This window comes from Oncorhynchus keta, chromosome 10 (genome assembly GCF_023373465.1).
Source record: "Oncorhynchus keta strain PuntledgeMale-10-30-2019 chromosome 10, Oket_V2, whole genome shotgun sequence".
NCBI classification, from domain to species: domain Eukaryota; kingdom Metazoa; phylum Chordata; class Actinopteri; order Salmoniformes; family Salmonidae; genus Oncorhynchus; species Oncorhynchus keta.
The window spans coordinates 78,061,652-78,083,102 of NC_068430.1; the positions used below are offsets into that span (position 1 = coordinate 78,061,652).

General features: G+C 44.6%; 1 protein-coding gene and 2 long non-coding RNA genes across 4 annotated transcripts in view; 1 reads left to right on the forward strand and 2 right to left on the reverse strand.

The window, feature by feature from the left end:
• Positions 1–11,210: 11,210 nt before the first annotated feature.
• The window catches only part of LOC118379273 (LIM domain-binding protein 1), a 46,177-nt gene continuing 35,936 nt past the window's right edge, over positions 11,211–21,451 (reverse strand). The window contains exons 9-11 of the mRNA XM_052528060.1: positions 15,334–15,457; positions 12,684–12,832; positions 11,211–12,381 (exon numbers count right to left, since the gene is read on the reverse strand). Of these exons, the coding sequence (XP_052384020.1) occupies positions 12,151–12,381; positions 12,684–12,832; positions 15,334–15,457 (504 nt within the window). The 3' untranslated portion in view covers positions 11,211–12,150. The remainder of the gene's footprint in view (positions 12,382–12,683; positions 12,833–15,333; positions 15,458–21,451) is intronic.
• Positions 16,382–17,481, reverse strand: LOC127932444 (uncharacterized). The gene is made up of 3 exons (XR_008145311.1): positions 16,856–17,481; positions 16,428–16,799; positions 16,382–16,396 (listed from the first exon to the last, which is right to left on the reverse strand). It is a non-coding gene; the product is annotated as an uncharacterized LOC127932444 (long non-coding RNA).
• On the forward strand, positions 18,112–21,354 carry LOC127932443 (uncharacterized). Of its 2 annotated transcripts, XR_008145310.1 has the most exons (7): positions 18,112–18,199; positions 18,244–18,619; positions 18,838–19,019; positions 19,584–19,627; positions 19,775–19,924; positions 20,201–20,670; positions 20,765–21,354. It is a non-coding gene; the product is annotated as an uncharacterized LOC127932443 (long non-coding RNA). The 2 variants fall into 2 exon arrangements; XR_008145309.1 differs by lacking the exons at positions 18,838–19,019; positions 19,775–19,924 and having other exon boundaries at positions 19,258–19,627; positions 20,019–20,250; positions 20,809–21,350.

Below are 21,451 nucleotides of genomic sequence, written 5' to 3' on the forward strand. Positions count from 1 at the left end.
AACCCATCATACTGGTATGTAGTATCATAACCCATCATGGTATATAACCCATCATGTATCATATCATAACCCATCATGGTCAATGTAGTATCATAACCCATCATGGTATATAGTATCATAACCCATCATGGTATATAGTATCATAACCCATCATGGTATATAGTATCATAACCCATCATGGTATATAGTACCATAACCCATCATGGTATATATATCATAACCCATCATGGTATATAGTATCATAACCCATCATGGTATATAGTATCATAACCCATCATGGTATATAGTATCATAACCCATCATGGTATATAGTATCATAACATGGTATATAGTACCAGTATCATGGTATATAGTAGGTTATAACATAACCCATCATGAGTCATATGGAGTATCATAACCCATCATGGTATATAGTATCATAACCCATCATGGTATGTAGTATCATAACCCATCATGGTATATAGTATCATAACCCATCATGGGAGGCTATATAGTATATCATAACCCATCATGGTATATAGTACCATAACCCATCATGGTATATAGTATCATAACCCATCATGGTATGTAGTATCATAACCCATCATGGTATACCCATCAGGTATATATATCATAACCCATCATGGTATATAGTATCATAACCCATCATGGTATATAGTATCATAACCCATCATGGTATATAGTATCATAACCCATCATGGTATATAGTATCATAACCCATCATGGTATATAGTATCATAACCCATCATGGTATATAGTATCATAACCCATCATGGTATATAGTATCATAACCCATCATGGTATATAACCCATCATGGGGTATCATAACCCATCATGGTATATAGTATCATAACCCATCATGGTATATAGTATCATAACCCATCATGGTATATAACCCATCATGGTATCATAACCCATCATGGTATATAGTATCATAACCCATCATGGTATATAGTATCATAACCCATCATGGTATATAGTATCATAACCCATCATGGTATATAGTATCATAACCCATCATGGTATATAGTATCATAACCCATCATGGTATATAGTATCATAACCCATCATGGTATATAGTATCATAACCCATCATGGTATATAGTATCATAACCCATCATGGTATATAGTATCATAACCCATCATGGTATATAGTATCATAACCCATCATGGTATATAGTATCATAACCCATCATGGTATATAGTATCATAACCCATCATGGTATATAGTATCATAACCCATCATGGTATATAGTATCATAACCCATCATGGTATATAGTATCATAACCCATCATGGTATATAGTATCATAACCCATCATGGTATATAGTATCATAACCCATCATGGTATATAGTATCATAACCCATCATGGTATATAGTATCATAACCCATCATGGTATATAGTATCATAACCCATCATGGTATATAGTATCATAACCCATCATGGTATATAGTATCATAACCCATCATGGTATAGTATATAACCCATCATCATAACCCATCATGGTATATAGTATCATAACCCATCATGGTATATAGTATCATAACCCATCATGGTATATAGTATCATAACCCATCATGGTATATAACCCATCATAACCCATCATGGTATATAGTATCATAACCCATCATGGTATATAGTATCATAACCCATCATGGTATATAGTATCATAACCCATCATGGTATATAGTATCATAACCCATCATGGTATATATAGTATATCATAACCCATCATGGTATATAGTATCATAACCCATCATGGTATATAGTATCATAACCCATCATGGTATATAGTATCATAACCCATCATGGTATATAGTATCATAACCCATCATGGTATATAGTATCATAACCCATCATGGTATATAGTATCATGGTATATAGTATCATATCATCATGGTATATAGTATATAACCCATCATGTATCATAACCCATCATGGTATATAGTATCATAACCCATCATGGTATATAGTATCATAACCCATCATGGTTATATAACCCATCATGGTATATAGTATCATAACCCATCATGGTATATAGTATCATAACCCATCATGGTATATAGTATCATAACCCATCATGGTATATAGTATCATAACCCATCATGGTATATAGTATCATAACCCATCATGGTATATAGTATCATAACCCATCATGGTATATAGTATCATAACCCATCATGGTATATAGTATCATAACCCATCATGGTATATAGTATCATAACCCATCATGGTATATAGTATCATAACCCATCATGGTTATATAACCCATCATGGTATATAGTATCATAACCCATCATGGTATATAGTATCATAACCCATCATGGTATATAGTATCATAACCCATCATGGTATATAGTATCATAACCCATCATGGTATGTAGTATCATAACCCATCATGGTATATAGTATCATAACCCATCATGGTATATAGTATCATAACCCATCATGGTATATAGTATCATAACCCATCATGGTATATAGTATCATAACCCATCATGGTATATAGTATCATAACCCATCATGGTATATAGTATCATAACCCATCATGGTATATAGTATCATAACCCATCATGGTATATAGTATCATAACCCATCATGGTATATAGTATCATAACCCATCATGGTATATAGTATCATAACCCATCATGGTATATAGTATCATAACCCATCATGGTATATAGTATCATAACCCATCATGGTATAGTATCATAACCCATCATGGTATATAGTATCATAACCCATCATGGTATAGTATCATAACCCATCATGGTATATAGTATCATAACCCATCATGGTATATAGTATCATAACCCATCATGGTATGTAGTATCATAACCCATCATGGTATATAGTATCATAACCCATCATGGTATATAGTATCATAACCCATCATGGTATATAGTATCATAACCCATCATGGTATATAGTATCATAACCCATCATGGTATATAGTATCATAACCCATCATGGTATATAGTATCATAACCCATCATGGTATGTAGTATCATAACCCATCATGGTATGTAGTATCATATTCAATACATTTATTAGGCCTTCTTGCTTTTTCTAAAGCCTTGCCACTCAGCATGCCAGCAACCTTGCCACTAAGCATGCCAGCAACCTTGCCACTAAGCATGCCAGCAACCTTGCCACTAAGCATGCCAGCAACCTTGCCTCTAAGCATGCCAGCAACCTTGCCACTAAGCATGCCAGCAACCTTGCTACTATAGCATGCCAGCAACCTTGCCACTAAGCATGCCAGCAACCTTGCTACTTAGCATGCCAGCAACCTTGCCGCTAAGCATGCCAGCAACCTTGCTACTCAGCATGCCAGCAACCTTGCTACTTAGCATGCCAGCAACCTTGCTACTCAGCATGCCAGCAACCTTGCTACTTAGCATGCCAGCAACCTTGCCACTAAGCATGCCACTAAGCATGCCAGCAACCTTGCCACTAAGCATGCCACTAAGCATGCCAGCAACCTTGCCACTAAGCATGCCAGCAACCCTGCCACTAAGCATGCCAGCAACCTTGCCACTAAGCATGCCAGCAACCTTGCCACTAAGCATGCCAGCAACCTGCCAGCAACCTGCCACTAAGCATGCCAGCAACCTTGCCACTAAGCATGCCAGCAACCTTGCCACTAAGCATGCCAGCAACCTTGCCACTAAGCATGCCAGCAACCTTGCCACTAAGCATGCCAGCAACCTTGCCACAAAGCATGCCACTAGCATGCCAGCAACCTTGCCACTAAGCATGCCAGCAACCCTGCCACTAAGCATGCCAGCAACCCTGCCACTAAGCATGCCAGCAACCTTGCCACAAAGCATGCCACTAAGCATGCCAGCAACCTTGCCACTAAGCATGCCAGCAACCTTGCCACTAAGCATGCCAGCAACCTTGCCACTCAGCATGCCAGCAACCTTGCCACTAAGCATGCCAGCAACCTTGCCACTAAGCATGCCAGCAACCTTGCCACTAAGCATGCCAGCAACCTTGCCACTCAGCATGCCACTAAGCATGCCAGCAACCTTGCCACTAAGCATGCCAGCAACCTTGCCACTAGCATGCCAGCAACCTTGCCACTGAGCATGCCAGCAACCTTGCCACTTAGCATGCCACTAAGCATGCCACTAAGCATGCCAGCAACCTTGCCACTAAGCATGCCAGCAACCTTGCCACTAAGCATGCCAGCAACCTTGCCACTAAGCATGCCAGCAACCTTGCCACTAAGCATGCCAGCAACCTTGCCACTAAGCATGCCAGCAACCTTGCCACTAAGCATGCCAGCAACCTTGCCACTAAGCATGCCAGCTAAAATAGTTAGACAAGATACTTGATAGCCTGAAGTGGCTTGGTAGTTAGTTGGGATTTTGGGAGCCTTTCTTGCTGAAGCCATAACATTTGTAGGTGGCTGGTATAACAGAGAAACAACAAAACATTGAGGAATTAAGAAGGAATCAATAGGCTACATAGCTTAATCAAATCAAATCAATCAAATCAAATGTATTTATATATAGCCCTTCGTACATCAGCTGATATCTCAAAGTGCTGTACAGAAACCCAGCCTAAAACCCCAAACAGCAAGCAATGCAGATGTAGAAGCACGGTGGCTCGGAAAAACTCCCTTGAAAGGCCAAAACCTAGGAAGAAACCTAGAGAGGGACAAGGCTATGTGGGGTGGCCAGTCCTCTTCTGGCTGTGCCAGGTGGAGATTATAACAGAACATGGCCAAGATGTTCAAATGTTCATAAATGACCAGCATGGTCGAATAATAATAAGGCAGAACAGTTGAAACTGGAGCAGCAGCACGGCCAGGTGGACTGGGGACAGCAAGGAGTCATCATGTCAGGTAGTCCTGGGGCATGATCCAAGGGCTCAGGTCCTCCGAGAGAGAGAAAGAAAGAGAGAAAGAGAGAATTAGAGAAAGCACACTTAAATTCACACAGGATACCGAATAGGACAGGAGAAGTACTCCAGATATAACAAACTGACCCTAGCCCCCCGACATATAAACTACTGCAGCATAAATACTGGAGGCTGAGACAGGAGGGGTCAGGAGACACTGTGGCCCCATCCTAGGACACCCCCGGACAGGGCCAAACAGGAAGGATATAACCCCACCCACTTTACATTTAAACCAACATACCCCCTAGTAAGTCCTGCTTCACCTCGAGCTCATATCAACGATCTCTCTCCTCCACTGATGATAATGTCTGTACTCATTAGAGTATCTGGCCTCCAGCCTGATGATAATGTCTGTACTCATTAGAATAGCCTGGCATATGGCTGCAACCTGGTCTCAAAGCATTTCATTTTATTTAACCTTTATTTAACTAGACAATTCAGTTAAGAACAATTTCTTATTTACAGTGGCAGCCTCCACTGGGCTAAACCGGACAACGGACAGCGCTGGGCCAATTGTGCGCCGCCCTCTGGGATTCCCAATCACGGCCAGTTGTGATACAGCCTGGTTTCAAACCAGGGTGTCTGTAGTGGTGCCTCTAAGACCAAGATGCAGGGCCTTAGACCGCTGTGCCACTCGGGAGCCCTCAAATTGATTTGATATGTTACGAATTACAATTCATACTATATGTAATGAATTTGCAAAACATTTATGTTAAAAAAATGTTTTTTAAAGTATGATATGCTACGAATTCTAGCTAGCTACCTAATGTTAGCTAGGTTAGGGGGGGTCAGGGTTACACTTTGCCTGTCCAGTCAGTTTGCTCCTCTGCAAAATAGAGCTGATAGATTTTTAAAAATAAATAAAAAAAACTATGATAAAAGGTGGTCTTAAAAATATACATTTTTTAACAGGACAAATCTGAGGGGGCACACACACAGACTCCACATGAGGAACCTTGTCATATAGCTCTCAATCTGATACAGGAAGCATAACACACACACACACACAGAGACAGACACACACACACAGACACAGAGACACACAGACACACACAGACAGACACACACACACACACACACAGACACACACACACACACACACACATGAGGAACCTTGTCATATAGCTCTCAATCTGATACAGGAAGCATAACACACACACACACACACACACACACACACACACAGCCACACACAAGAGACACACACTCACACACAGACACATTCACACACACACATAGAGAGAGAGAGGCAGACACAAACATCTATACACACACATACATACACACACACACACAGACCCACAAACACACATACACTCTCTCTCACACACACTCACACAGAAACAAACACATTCACACACACACACACACAGAGAGAAAGACAGACAGACAGACCCAAGCACACATCTATACACACACACACACACACACCCACATTCCCACACAAAGACAAACAACCACACACACACAGTCTCTCACACACACACACACACACACACACACACACTGCACATGAGGAACCTTGACGTATAGCTCTCCAACTGACACAGGAAGCATAACACACTCGTACCTCACCACATGAGGAACCTTGACGTATAGCTTCCATCGCTATCCGCCGGTTTGGAACACACACACCCTCACAGGCAGGGACATCACTAACGTCCCCATCTGGGCTGCTATCCGCATTTGGAACATCACAGGCAGGGTCTAACAGGCTGACATGCATAGACACACCCACACACACACATCTCTATCTGAGTCACAAGACCTCGCTTTCACTAACCACAGTTATGAAAATATAGAGGTGTCAAACAGTAGCAATGCACACACACACACACACACACACACACACACACACACACACACACACACACACACACCTGAATGTAACCAAACTCACCCTTCATCAGGGCCATCACATCTTCTGATCTACATTTGTATCACCATATAAAAAGCCTTAGAGAGAGAAGGGGAGAGAGAGGGAGAGGGGGTAGAGAGAGAAAAGGGGGAGAGAGACAATAGAGAGAGAGAGAGGGGGTAGAGAGAGAGAGAGAGGAGAAAAGGGGAGAAAGAGAGAGAGAGAGGGGTAGAGAGAGAGAGAGGAGGGGGGAGAGAGAGAAAGAGAGGGGGTAGGGGAGAGAGAGAGGGGGAGAGGAGAGAAAAGGAGAGAGAGAGAGGGGGTAGAGAGAGAGAGAGGGGAGGGGGAGACAATGGGAGAGAGAGAGGGGGAGAGAGAGGAGAGAGAGAGAGAGAGAGAGAGAGGGGTAGAGAGAGAAAAGGGGAGAGAGAGAGGGGTAGAGAGAGGGGGGTAGAGAGAGAGAAAAGGGGAGAGAGAGAGAGAGGGGGTAGAGAGAGAGGGGGGTAGAGAGAGAGAGAGGGGGTAGAGAGAGAGAGAGAAAAGGGGAGAGAGACAATGGAGAGAGAGAGGGGGGGGTAGAGAGAGAGAGAGACTGAGGGAGAGAGAGAGAGAGAGAGAGAGAGAGAGAGAGAGAGAGGAGAGAGAGAGAGAGACGGTAGCGAGATAATTTGTTTACATCCCTGTTAGTGAGCGTTTCTCCTTTGCAAAGATAATCCATCTAAAGGCCACTCTAAAATGTGCTGTTTTGGAGAATTTGGGAGTACTTCCAATCGGCCTCACAACCGCAGACCACGTGTAACCACGCCAGCCCAGAACCTCCACATCCGGCTTCTTGACCCGCGGGATGGTCTGAGACCAGCCACCTGGACAGCTGATGAAACTGTCAGGGCGGCTGAAGAATTTCTGCACAAACTGTCAGAAATCATCTCAAGCTCATCTGCGTGCTCGTCGTCCTCAACCAGAGTCTTGACCTGACTGCAGTTCAGCATCGTAACCAACTTCAGTTGGCAAATGCTCACCTTCGATGGCCATTGGCCCGCTGGAGAAGTGTGCTCTTCACAGACGAATCCCGGTTTCATCTGTTCCGGGCAGATGGCAGACAGCTTGTATGGTGTCATGTGGTCGAGTGGTTTGCTGATGCCAACGTTGTGAACAGAGTCCCATGGTGGCGGTGGGGTTATGGTATGGGCAGGTATAAGCTACGGACAACGAACACAATTGCATTTTATTGATGACAATTTGAATGCACAGAAACAGCGTGACGAGATCCTGAGGCCCGTTGTCTTGCCCCGTTGTCCTGCCCCGTTGTCTTGCCCCGTTGTCCTGCCCCGTTGTCTTGCCCCGCCACCACCTCATGGTTCAGCATGATAATGCATGGTCCCATGTCGCAAGGATCTAATCACAATTACTGAAAGCTGAAAATGCCCCAGTTCTTCCATGGCCTGCAGACTAACCAGACAGCCACCCATTGAGCCTGTTTGGGATGCTCTGGATCGAGGTGTACGACAGCGTGTTCCAGTTCCTGCCAATATCCAGCAACTTCCAGCCATTGAAGAGGAGTGGGACAACATTCCACAGGCCACAATCAACAGCCTGATCAACTCTATGTGAAGGAAATATGTTGCGCTGCATGAGGCAAATGGTGGTCACACCAGATACTGACTGGTTCTGATCCACACCCCTAACTTTTCTAAAGTTATCAGTGACCAACAGATGCATATCTGTATTCCCAGTCAGGTGAAATCCATAGATTAGGGCCTAATTCATTTATTTAAATGTCCTTATATGAACTGTAACTCAGTAAAATCTTATAAATTGTTTTATTTTTGTTCAGGGGGCAAAAGCAACTCATCCAAATCCACTGTAAGACATGAGCATCAGATACACATGTACAACAATAAAAGTCCCTAAGAGTAAATAAGAGTCCCAACACAATGTTCATTTTAAAGTGAAAATGTATATTTTTATTGGTACCATACATTAATTAATTCATCAATAAGTATCAAGGGCAAAAAAACTAACCAAAATATCAAACAAGGCTTTTTCTACAGGGTTGGTTTAGGGTACCAGTCACCTTTCTCTAGGCTTGCATCCAAAATAGCCCCCTGTTCCCTTATATAGTGCACTACTTTTGACCAGGGCCAATGGGTCCTGGTCTATAGCAGTGCTCTATGTAGGGAATAGGGTGCCATTTGGGACATATTCTCTCTGTTACAGCCAGAGCTGTACTGAAAACGTACACAATGTAGTCGACAGAGCTGGAACAACATTTACAGAACTAAATAACATGGGCCGTGTCCCAAATGGCCCCCTGCTCTCACATTGGCCCTGAACAAAGGTACTGCACTACATCGGGTGCTCCGGGGGGCAGATCATATCACTGCTCATGGTTGAACTGGATGTATAAAGTGATCTTATTTGTGATACTCTAACAGCGCCCCCTTGTGAGAATTGAAGGTATTACCAAACACATGCGCAACAGACTCAATATTACAGATCGAGCCTATACAACACAGGTATTGGAAATATATACAACCCTTACGACTTCAGGTAAACATTAATAACTAGTTGGGGCTGCGTCCCGAATGACACTATTCTGTATGTAGTGCACTACCTTCGACCATAACTTGATAGGGATGAGGGTGCCATTTGGGAGACATGGGTGGATGAATGATGTCAGGTTGTCTGTTCAGACATTTTAAACAGCAGTAGATCATTAGCTTATTTGCTAATAGTAGTGTACATTTAGGATGAGTGTGTAATCGGGGTGGAGAAACAGAACGTATATCTGATATTTCATTAAAAATAAATAGAAAAATGAAATGAAAAAAAAAAATCTGCTGAACTGGAAGATGCAAACATGTCTTCTCAATGGTGACTGTACCCCAGGGTTTTGTCCTCTCAATGGTGACTGTACCCCAGGGTTTTGTCTTCTCAATGGTGACTGTACCCCAGGGTTTTGTCTTCTCAATGGTGACTGTACCCCGGGGTTTTGTCTTCTCAATGGTGACTGTACCCCGGGGTTTTGTCTTCTCAATGGTGACTGTACCCCAGGGTTTTGTCTTCTCAATGGTGACTGTACCCCGGGGTTTTGTCTTCTCAATGGTGACTGTACCCCGGGTTTTGTCTTCTCAATGGTGACTGTTTTTGTCTTCTCAATGGTGACTGTACCCCAGGGTTTTGTCTTCTCAATGGTGACTGTACCCCAGGGTTTTGTCTTCTCAATGGTGACTGTACCCCAGGGTTTTGTCTTCTCAATGGTGACTGTACCCCAGGGTTTTGTCTTCTCAATGGTGACTTCTTTTGTCTTCTCAATGGTGACTGTACCCCAGGGTTTTGTCTTCTCAATGGTGACTGTACCCCAGGGTTTTGTCTTCTCAATGGTGACTGTACCCCAGGGTTTTGTCTTCTCAATGGTGACTGTACCCCAGGGTTTTGTCTTCTCAATGGTGACTGTACCCCAGGGTTTTGTCTTCTCAATGGTGACTGTACCCCAGGGTTTTGTCTTCTCAATGGTGACTGTACCCCAGGGTTTTGTCTTCTCAATGGTGACTGTACCCCAGGGTTTTGTCTTCTCAATGGTGACTGTACCCCAGGGTTTTATAAATGAATGTACACAAGTTAAAAACATTTAAAAGAAAGAAGAGAGAGAGAGAGAGAGAGAGAGAGAGAGAGAGGAGAGACGGGATTGGTTGAGAGATGTAAATGGAGAGACGGGATTGGTTGAGAGATGTAAATGGAGAGACGGGATTGGTTGAGAGATGTAAATGGAGAGACGGGATTGGTTGAGAGATGTAAATGGAGAGACGGGATTGGTTAAGAGGTTCATGTGTTTTTTCCTTCTTTTTGTCCATTTCTTTTTCGTTTAATTTCTTTCCATTAGATCAGAATGGCTTCAGGAACCAGTCAGAATACAGTCGTACAGAGCGTTGCTACTACCTTAAATATACAAAGCACAAATACACTAAAAAACAGGAGAAAATCTATCTCAAAAAACAGAAAAACATCCACAATTATTTATCTTTAAAACATAAAAGATATTAAAACAGACCAAATATATTTAGTCAGGGGGGAGGGTAGAATAACAGCAGTCCTGTTTTCTGGCTCCTTGGTCTGTTAGCTTCTGAATATCAGCGGTAAAAAAGAACAAATAAAAAGTCGATTTGAAATGCAGGAGTAGAAAATAAAAACATTCTAGGGAAATAGAGACTGGTATAAAACTCTACAATGTTGTTGTTGTTTAAATGCTTTCTGTTATCTGTTAAAAGGTTGGATCAGTACTCCTTCAATGGTGTGTGTGTGTGAAAGCATTTTAAACTGATTGGATCTCAACTCCGGTCCGCTAGCTTTGGCACAGTCCAGGCTTTAGTTCTGACCAAGTAACAGCCACACACACACACACACAGCCACACACAGCCACACACACACCACACACACACCACACACACACACACACACACACACACACACACACACACACACACACACACACACACACACACACACACACACACACACACACACACAGTGCAGCAGCAGAGTGGACCAGAGTTAAGACTCCATATCTAGTGACCATGATTCTTCTGAAGGTAGATGTGTGAGTCGTCCTCGTGTCCCCCTCCCCCGCTCAGCTGCCCTCTCCCTACCCCACCACCCCTTCCTGCACCCCTACCTGGGTGCATCTCAACTGTCCCAAGCGTCTTCCCTCTCCTCAGGTCTCTCCTTAAAAGACCAGCTAGGAGGAGGCCCCTATAGGTAATAGCTCTCAGTCATTTCCTGTCACCTACCAAGCTCTCATATCAGAACTGATGTAGGAAGGTAGACAGGGAAAGGAACCCTCTTATCAACCAGTGGGATCCTCAGTCAACTCCACAGACCAAGATAAAATCCCTATTAGAAAAGGGGCGATCCGTAGTCCCTACAGCCACTGTCTGGACGTCTAAATGACTGATATGTACCTGTTGATTCTTGAGGAATATATAACCTTCAAATGTCTCAGGGGCTTAATTCAACTGACGCACCCCGTCACAACCCACAGTATCAACGTGGTTTACTCTGTAACCATCTAATGAAAAACTGTATAGCCTCAAAACATGCTTAAAACTATATATATATGTTTGTTATATCTTGGATGGTCAGTCCTTGTACCCATAGCGGTCTATGAATTTTAGAGTGGTTACACTTCTCCAGGCCCGTCCCTCAGCTTTTTACTAAAACAGGAGGTAGAGATGACACTAAGTTATTTTTCCAACTGCGGATCGCCCCTTTAAGAGGAAAAGATAAGAACAGTCAGGAAGCCACTACAGACAATTGACACACACCCACAAGGAGAGGAAACCCCTTTAAGACTATGGAAGCCCCTCCCCTCCCTCCCCTCCTCTACTGTGAGGCCTGAGACGTCGGGTTGTCACTCTTGCTCTCCTGGCTGGATGGGGCCTTGTTGTTCCAGGGAGAGTTGGCGCCCAGCGCGGGGCTGTTGTTGAAGCTGTCCTCGTCATCGATGCCGTTGGCCGCGTCGAACTGTTGGTTCTCCAGCCGCGTGATCAGGCGCTCGTCCTCGTCCCCGAACTCCCCTCCCATCAGGGTGGGCTCTCCCACCACCATAACGTCCTATAGGGGAGGAATAAACCATTATTAGAGAGATAGGGGGGAGGAGACGACTACCACTACTACCAAAGCTAGCTCCCCTCCTATCAGGGTGGGCTTTTCCTCCACCATCACATCTTAAAGGGGAGGGAGATAACACTATTACAAAGATAGGGGTGTAGAAGATAGGTTTTCCTGGCCGCTGTGGTCTGGCTTCTGCTTTGCTTGCTCTTTGAGGTTTTAGACCACGTAACTGCAACACACTGTGACTGCTGATGTAAAAAGGGCTTCCTAAAACACATGTGATTGATTTGACTGCTACTTACTGGTACTTGGCTGGACAGGGGGAAGCTGCTCGCTGGACTCTTCTTCTTGTTGTTGTTGTTGTTGGTGGTTCCTCCTCCGGCACTCATGGTGCTGCCGCCTGACATCTTACGCTTCCTCCTCTTATTAGGGGCCTGTCTGGCTGGTTCAGCTAGAGGAGAGGGGAGGGGGGAGGGGGGGGAGGGGGGGGGGGGTAGAGAGGGGAGGAGGGGGGGGGGGGGAGGGGGGGGGGAGAGGAGGGAGAGGGGAGGGGGGAGGAGGAGGGGGGAGAGGGGAGGGGGGGAGAGGGGGGGGGGAGAGGGGGGAGGGGAGGAGAGGGGGGGAGAGGAGGGGGGGGGGGGGAGAGGGGGGGGGGGTAGGAGGAGAGGAGAGGGGGTAGAGGGAGAGGAGGGGGGGGAGAGGAGAGGGGGGAGGGAGAGGAGGGGGGTAGAGGAGGGGGGGGGGGAGGGGGGGGGGGGTAGAGAGGAGAGGGAGGGGAGAGAGAGAGGAGGGAGAGGAGAGGAGGGGGGTAGGGGAGAGGGGAGGGGAGAGAGGAGGGGGAGAGGGAGGAGGGGGGGGTAGAGAGAGGGGGTAGAGGAGAGGGAGGGGGTAGAGAGGAGAGGAGAGGGGGTAGAGGGAGAGGAGAGGAGGGGGGGGTAGAGAGGAGAGGAGGGGGGTAGAGAGGAGGAGGGGGGGAGGAGGAGGAGGGGGGGTAGAGAGGGGGGGGGGGTAGAGAGGAGAGGAGGGGGGGGAGGGGGAGAGGGGGGGGAGAGAGGGGAGGAGGGGGGGGTAGAGAGGAGAGGAGGGGGGTAGAGAGGAGAGGAGGAGGGGGTAGAGAGGGGGGAGGGGGGTAGAGAGGAGAGGAGGGGGTAGAGAGAGAGGGAGGGGGTAGAGAGGAGAGGAGGAGGGGGGGGTAGAGAGGGAGGGGGAGGGGGTAGAGAGGAGAGGGGGGGAGGGGGGGGAGAGAGGAGAGGGGGGGTAGAGAGGAGAGGAGGGGGGAGGGAGAGAAGGGGGGTAGAGGGAGAGAGGAGGGGGTAGAGAGGAGAGGGGGGGGGTAGAGAGGAGAGGGGGGGGGTAGAGAGGAGAGGAGGAGGGGTAGAGAGGAGAGGGGAGGGGGTAGAGAGAGGGGGGGGTAGAGAGGAGAGGAGGAGGGGGAGAGAGGGGCAGAGGGTAGAGAGGGGGGGGTAGCGAGAGAGGGGGGGGGTAGGAGGGGGAGAGAGAGGAGAGGGGGGGTAGAGTTGGGGAGGAGAGAGGAGAGGGGGGGGTAGAGAGGAGAGGGGGTAGGGGGAGAGGGGGTAGCGAGGAGGAGGAGGGGGTAGGGGGTAGAGAGAAGAGGGGGAGGAGGAGAGAGAGAGGAGGGGGGTAGAGAGGAAAGGGGGAGGAGAGAGAGGAGGGGGGTAGAGAGAGGGGGGAGGGTAGATAGGGGGATGGGGGGTAGAGTTGGGAGGAGGGGAGGGATTTGGGGAGGAGAGAGGAGAGGATGGGGGTAGAGTTGGGGAGGAGAGAGGAAGGGGAGAGAGGAAGGGGAGACAGAGTTAGGGCAGAGGTGAAGAGGTGTGTGCAGTCTTGGAACCCGGAACCCAATCTTGATGTGTGTGTGAGAGGTTGTGTGTATGTGCGCGTGTGTGTGTGCTTACTGGGAGCCTGCCTCTCCGGCTCCTCTGGGGGAAAGGGGGAAGAGAGGGAGAGTTTGGTGTTAGGGAGGAGGAGTGTGTGTGTACACGCGTTCACGCATGTGGGTGCACGTTCTGTCTGCCTGTGTGTGTTCGCCTGCACGTTGTATGTGTGTGTGCGCCTGCACGTTGTGTGTGTGTGTGTGTGTGTGTGTGTGTGTGTGTGTGTGTGTGTGTGTGTGTGTGTGTGTGTGTGTGTGTGTGTGTGTGCGCCTGGTTGTTGTGTGTGCGTGTGTGTATGCGCCTGCACGTTGTGTGTGTGTGTGTGTGTGCGCCTGCACGTTGTGTGTGTGTGTGTGTGTGTGTGTGTGTGTGTGTGTGTGTGTGTGTGTGTGTGTGTGTGTGTGTGTGTGTGTGTGTGTGTGTGTGTGTGTGTGTGTGTGTCTGCACGTTGTGTGTGTGTGTGTGTGACCTGAGCCCTAGGACTACCTGACATGATGACTCCTTGCTGTCCCCAGTCCACCTGGCCGTGCTGCTGCTCCAGTTTCAACTGTTCTGCCTTATTATTATTCGACCATGCTGGTCATTTATGAACATTTGAACATCTTGGTCATGTTCTGTTATAATCTCCACCCGGCACAGCCAGAAGAGGACTGGCCACCCCACATAGCCTGGTTCCTCTCTAGGTTTCTTCCTAGGTTTTGGCCTTTCTAGGGAGTTTTTCCTAGCCACCGTGCTTCGACACCTGCATTGCTTGCTGTTTGGGGTTTTAGGCTGGGTTTCTGTACAGCACTTTGAGATATCAGCTGATGTAAGAAGGGCTTTATAAATACATTTGATGTGATTTGATTTGTGTGTGTGTGTGTGTGCCTGCACGTTGTGTGTGTGTGTGTGTGTGTGTGTGTGTGTGTGTGTGTGTGTGTGTGTGTGTGTGTGTGCCTGCACATTGTGTGTGTGTGTGTGCGCGCCTGCACGTTGTGTGTGTGTGTGTGCGCCTGCACGTTGTGTGTGTGTGTGTGTGCGCCTGCACGTTGTGTGTGTGTGTGTGTGTGTGTGTTACCTGGCGGGGCCACCATGCGTTGCCACTTCTGGAAGAGGCAGGTCTTGAGACAGTCCCTGGGGCTGAGGCTGTAAGTCTTGTGTCTGGACATCAGCTCCTGCATGGGCTCCAGAATCACACACAGCTACAGGAGAGACACATGACGGAGGGAGGGAGGGAGACTTGAGATGATAGAGAGACAAGACAACCATTCTTTGTGTAGTGGAAATTACCACCAGGTGTGAATTATTCATGACACGAAAGACAAGACTCTCTTCACACGATAACATGTCCTTCACAGTGGACTTCAGTCTAATGTTGTACTCTAGTTTTTAGGCCCGTCCAGAAACTCCCCTGGATATGAAAGGTTTGTTAGGTGGAAGCTGTATGGCAATATCAGGGGACAATAAACTACTACCCCACCTATCAGTACTATGTACTACCCTACCTATCAGTACTATGTACTACCCTACCTATCAGTACTATGTACTACCCCACCTATCAGTACAATGTACTACCCTACCAATCAGGGGACAATAAACTACTACCCCACCTATCAGTACTATGTACTACCCTACCTATCAGTACTATGTACTACCCCACCTATCAGTACTATATGCTACCCTACCTATCAGTACTATGTACTACTACCCTACCTATCAGTACTATGTACTACCCTACCTATCAGTACTATGTACTACCCTACCTATCAGTACTATGTACTACCCTACCAATCAGGGGACAATAAACTACTACCCCACCTATCAGTACTATGTAGTACCCTACCTATCAGTACTATGTACTACCCTACCTATCAGTACTATGTACTACCCTACCTATCAGTACTATGCTAAACTACTACCCCACCTATCAGTACTATGTTAAACTACTACCCCACCTATCAGTACTATATTAAACTACTACCCCACCTATCAGTACTATATTAAACTACTACTATACCTATCAGTACTATATTAAACTACTACTATACCTATCAGTACTATATTAAACTACTACTAAACCTATCAATACTATATTAAACTACTACTATACCTATCAGTACTATATTAAACTACTACTATCCCTATCAGTACTGTGTTAAACTACTACTATACCTATCAGTACTGTGTTAAACTACTACTATACCTATCAGTACTATATTAAACTACTACTATACCTATCAGTACTATATTAAACTACTACTATACCTATCAGTACTGTGTTAAACTACTACTATACCTATCAGTACTATATTAAACTACTACTATACCTATCAGTACTATATTAAACTACTACTATACCTATCAGTACTATATTAAACTACTACTATACCTATCAGTACTATATTAAACTACTACTATACCTATCAGTACTATATTAAACTACTACTATACCTATCAGTACTATATTAAACTACTACTATACCTATCAGTACTATATTAAACTACTACTATACCTATCAGTACTATATTAAACTACTACTATACCTATCAGTACTATATTAAACTACTACTATACCTATCAGTACTATAAACTACTATACCTATCAGTACTATATTAAACTACTACTATACCTATCAGTACTATATTAAACTACTACTATACCTATCAGTACTATATTAAACTACTACTATACCTATCAGTACTATATTAAACTACTACCATTCCTATCAGGAACATGATATCTTCTCACCATTACAATAAGAGGGGAGGAGAGCATTGGGGGGATGATACTTATGGGTCTGTAACTTTCTCAGTCACTCATTATTCACAATTCATACTTGACTATCCGTAACCATGATAGGATCCACATTAATGTATTCGTGTTTAGAAATATATTCCATTCTTATTTACAATAAAAGTGACTCTAAAATGAGACAATACATTATTTAACATGAATTTCTATCGGGAACCAAATAATGTGAAACGCAACCAAAACAAACAGAAAATGGATCCAACCAGTTTGTAGAGTCACAAGCTTGATGTCGTCATTGTGTGACAGTAATATGGGACTACTTTAATACACACAAGTGAATATATCCTAATACTTTTGGTCCCCTTGAAATGGGAGACTACGTGGAAAAAGTGCTGTAATTTCTAGACGGTTCAGCCGATATGGATGAACAAACCCTTAAATGAAAGCTGACAGTTTGCACTTTAACCTCACAGTCATTGTATCGTTTCATTTTTTACTCCTGAATTAATTTACACTTTCCTAAACAAAGGGGCTACGACTATATTTTAGTTATCCAATTCCTAATCATCTATAAAATAAAATTGACAGAGTATTGAGTAGATTGTTGACAAAAAAATACAATTAAATCTATCCCACCTTGTAACAGAGTAACATTAGAAGAAATCCAAGGGGTATGAATACTTTTGCAAGGCACTGTATCAAGGTAGGGATCTATGTTTGTTGTTGTTGATGTTTGTGTGTACTCACTGGGAGGTAGGGATCTATGTTTGTTGTTGTTGATGTTTGTGTGTACTCACTGGGAGGTAGTGATCTATGTTTGTTGTTGTTGATGTTTGTGTGTACTCACTGGGAGGTAGTGATCTATGTTTGTTGTTGTTGATGTTTGTGTGTACTCACTGGGAGGTAGTGATCTATGTTTGTTGATGTTTGTGTGTACTCACTGGGAGGTAGGGATCTATGTTTGTTGATGTTTGTGTGTACTCACTGGGAGGTAGGGATCTATGTTTGTTGATGTTGATGTTTGTGTGTACTCACTGGGAGGTAGGGATCTATGTTTGTTGTTGTTGATGTTTGTGTGTACTCACTGGGAGGTAGGGATCTATGTTTGTTGTTGTTGATGTTTGTGTGTACTCCCTGGGAGGTAGGGATCTATGTTTGTTGTTGTTGATGTTTGTGTGTACTCACTGGGAGGTAGTGATCTATGTTTGTTGATGTTTGTGTGCACTCCCTGGGAGGTAGTGATCTATGTTTGTTGATGTTTGTGTGTACTCCCTGGGAGGTAGTGATCTATGTTTGTTGATGTTGATGTTTGTGTGTACTCACTGGGAGGTAGGGATCTATGTTTGTTGATGTTTGTGTGTACTCACTGGGAGGTAGTGATCTATGTTTGTTGTTGTTGATGTTTGTGTGTACTCACTGGGAGGTAGTGATCTATGTTTGTTGATGTTTGTGTGTACTCACTGGGAGGTAGTGATCTATGTTTGTTGTTGTTGATGTTTGTGTGTACTCACTGGGAGGTAGTGATCTATGTTTGTTGATGTTTGTGTGTACTCACTGGGAGGTAGTGATCTATGTTTGTTGTTGTTGATGTTTGTGTGTACTCACTGGGAGGTAGGGATCTATGTTTGTTGATGTTTGTGTGTACTCACTGGGAGGTAGGGATCTATGTTTGTTGATGTTGATGTGTACTCACTGGGAGGTAGTGATCTGTTTGTTGATGTTTGTGTGTACTCACTGGGAGGTAGGGATCTATGTTTGTTGTTGTTTGTGTGTACTCACTGGGAGGTAGGGATCTATGTTTGTTGATGTTGATGTGTACTCACTGGGAGGTAGTGATCTATGTTTGTTGATGTTTGTGTGTACTCACTGGGAGGTAGGGATCTATGTTTGTTGATGTTTGTGTGTACTCACTGGGAGGTAGGGATCTATGTTTGTTGATGTTTGTGTGTACTCACTGGGAGGTAGGGATCTATGTTTGTTGTTGTTGATGTTTGTGTGTACTCACTGGGAGGTAGTGATCTATGTTTGTTGATGTTGATGTTTGTGTGTACTCACTGGGAGGTAGGGATCTATGTTTGTTGATGTTGATGTTTGTGTGTGCTCACTGGGAGGTAGTGATCTATGTTTGTTGATGTTTGTGTGTACTCACTGGGAGGTAGTGATCTATGTTTGTTGATGTTTGTGTGTACTCACTGGGAGGTAGTGATCTATGTTTGTTGATGTTGATGTTTGTGTGTACTCACTGGGAGGTAGTGATCTATGTTTGTTGTTGTTGATGTTTGTGTGTACTCACTGGGAGGTAGTGATCTATGTTTGTTGATGTTGATGTTTGTGTGTACTCCCTGGGAGGTAGTGATCTATGTTTGTTGATGTTGATGTTTGTGTGTACTCACTGGGAGGTAGTGATCTATGTTTGTTGATGTTTGTGTGTACTCACTGGGAGGTAGGGATCTATGTTTGTTGATGTTTGTGTGTACTCACTGGGAGGTAGGGATCTATGTTTGTTGATGTTTGTGTGTACTCACTGGGAGGTAGGGATCTATGTTTGTTGATGTTTGTGTGTACTCACTGGGAGGTAGTGATCTATGTTTGTTGATGTTTGTGTGTACTCACTGGGAGGTAGGGATCTATGTTTGTTGATGTTGATGTTTGTGTGTACTCACTGGGAGGTAGTGATCTATGTTTGTTGATGTTGATGTTTGTGTGTACTCACTGGGAGGTAGTGATCTATGTTTGTTGTTGATGTTTGTGTGTACTCACTGGGAGGTAGGGATCTATGTTTGTTGTTGTTGATGTTTGTGTGTACTCCCTGGGAGGTAGTGATCTATGTTTGTTGATGTTGATGTTTGTGTGTACTCACTGGGAGGTAGTGATCTATGTTTGTTGTTGTTGATGTTTGTGTGTACTCACTGGGAGGTAGGGATCTATGTTTGTTGATGTTTGTGTGTACTCACTGGGAGGTAGGGATCTATGTTTGTTGTTGTTGATGTTTGTGTGTACTCACTGGGAGGTAGTGATCTATGTTTGTTGTTGTTGATGTTTGTGTGTACTCACTGGGAGGTAGGGATCTATGTTTGTTGATGTTTGTGTGTACTCACTGGGAGGTAGGGATCTATGTTTGTTGATGTTTGTGTGTACTCACTGGGAGGTAGGGATCTATGTTTGTTGATGTTTGTGTGTACTCACTGGGAGGTAGTGATCTATGTTTGTTGTTGTTGATGTTTGTGTGTACTCACTGGGAGGTAGGGATCTATGTTTGTTGATGTTTGTGTGTACTCACTGGGAGGTAGGGATCTATGTTTGTTGATGTTTGTGTGTACTCACTGGGAGGTAGGGATCTATGTTTGTTGATGTTTGTGTGTACTCCCTGGGAGGTAGTGATCTATGTTTGTTGATGTTTGTGTGTACTCACTGGGAGGTAGTGATCTATGTTTGTTGATGTTTGTGTGTACTCACTGGGAGGTAGTGATCTATGTTTGTTGTTGTTGATGTTTGTGTGTACTCACTGGGAGGTAGTGATCTATGTTTGTTGATGTTGATGTTTGTGTGTACTCCCTGGGAGGTAGTGATCTATGTTTGTTGATGTTGATGTTTGTGTGTACTCACTGGGAGGTAGTGATCTATGTTTGTTGTTGTTGATGTTTGTGTGTACTCACTGGGAGGTAGGGATCTATGTTTGTTGATGTTTGTGTGTACTCACTGGGAGGTAGGGATCTATGTTTGTTGTTGTTGATGTTTGTGTGTACTCACTAGGAGGTAGTGATCTATGTTTGTTGATGTTTGTGTGTACTCACTGGGAGGTAGTGATCTATGTTTGTTGTTGTTGATGTTTGTGTGTACTCACTGGGAGGTAGGGATCTATGTTTGTTGATGTTTGTGTGTACTCACTGGGAGGTAGGGATCTATGTTTGTTGATGTTTGTGTGTACTCACTGGGAGGTAGTGATCTATGTTTGTTGTTGTTGATGTTTGTGTGTACTCACTGGGAGGTAGTGATCTATGTTTGTTGTTGTTGATGTTTGTGTGTACTCACTGGGAGGTAGGGCTCTATGTTTGTTGTTGTTGATGTTTGTGTGTACTCACTGGGAGGTAGGGATCTATGTTTGTTGATGTTTGTGTGTACTCACTGGGAGGTAGGGATCTATGTTTGTTGATGTTTGTGTGTACTCACTGGGAGGTAGTGATCTATGTTTGTTGTTGTTGATGTTTGTGTGTACTCACTGGGAGGTAGTGATCTATGTTTGTTGTTGTTGATGTTTGTGTGTACTCACTGGGAGGTAGGGCTCTATGTTTGTTGATGTTTGTGTGTACTCACTGGGAGGTAGGGATCTATGTTTGTTGATGTTTGTGTGTACTCCCTGGGAGGTAGGGATCTATGTTTGTTGATGTTTGTGTGTACTCACTGGGAGGTAGGGATCTATGTTTGTTGTTGTTGATGTTTGTG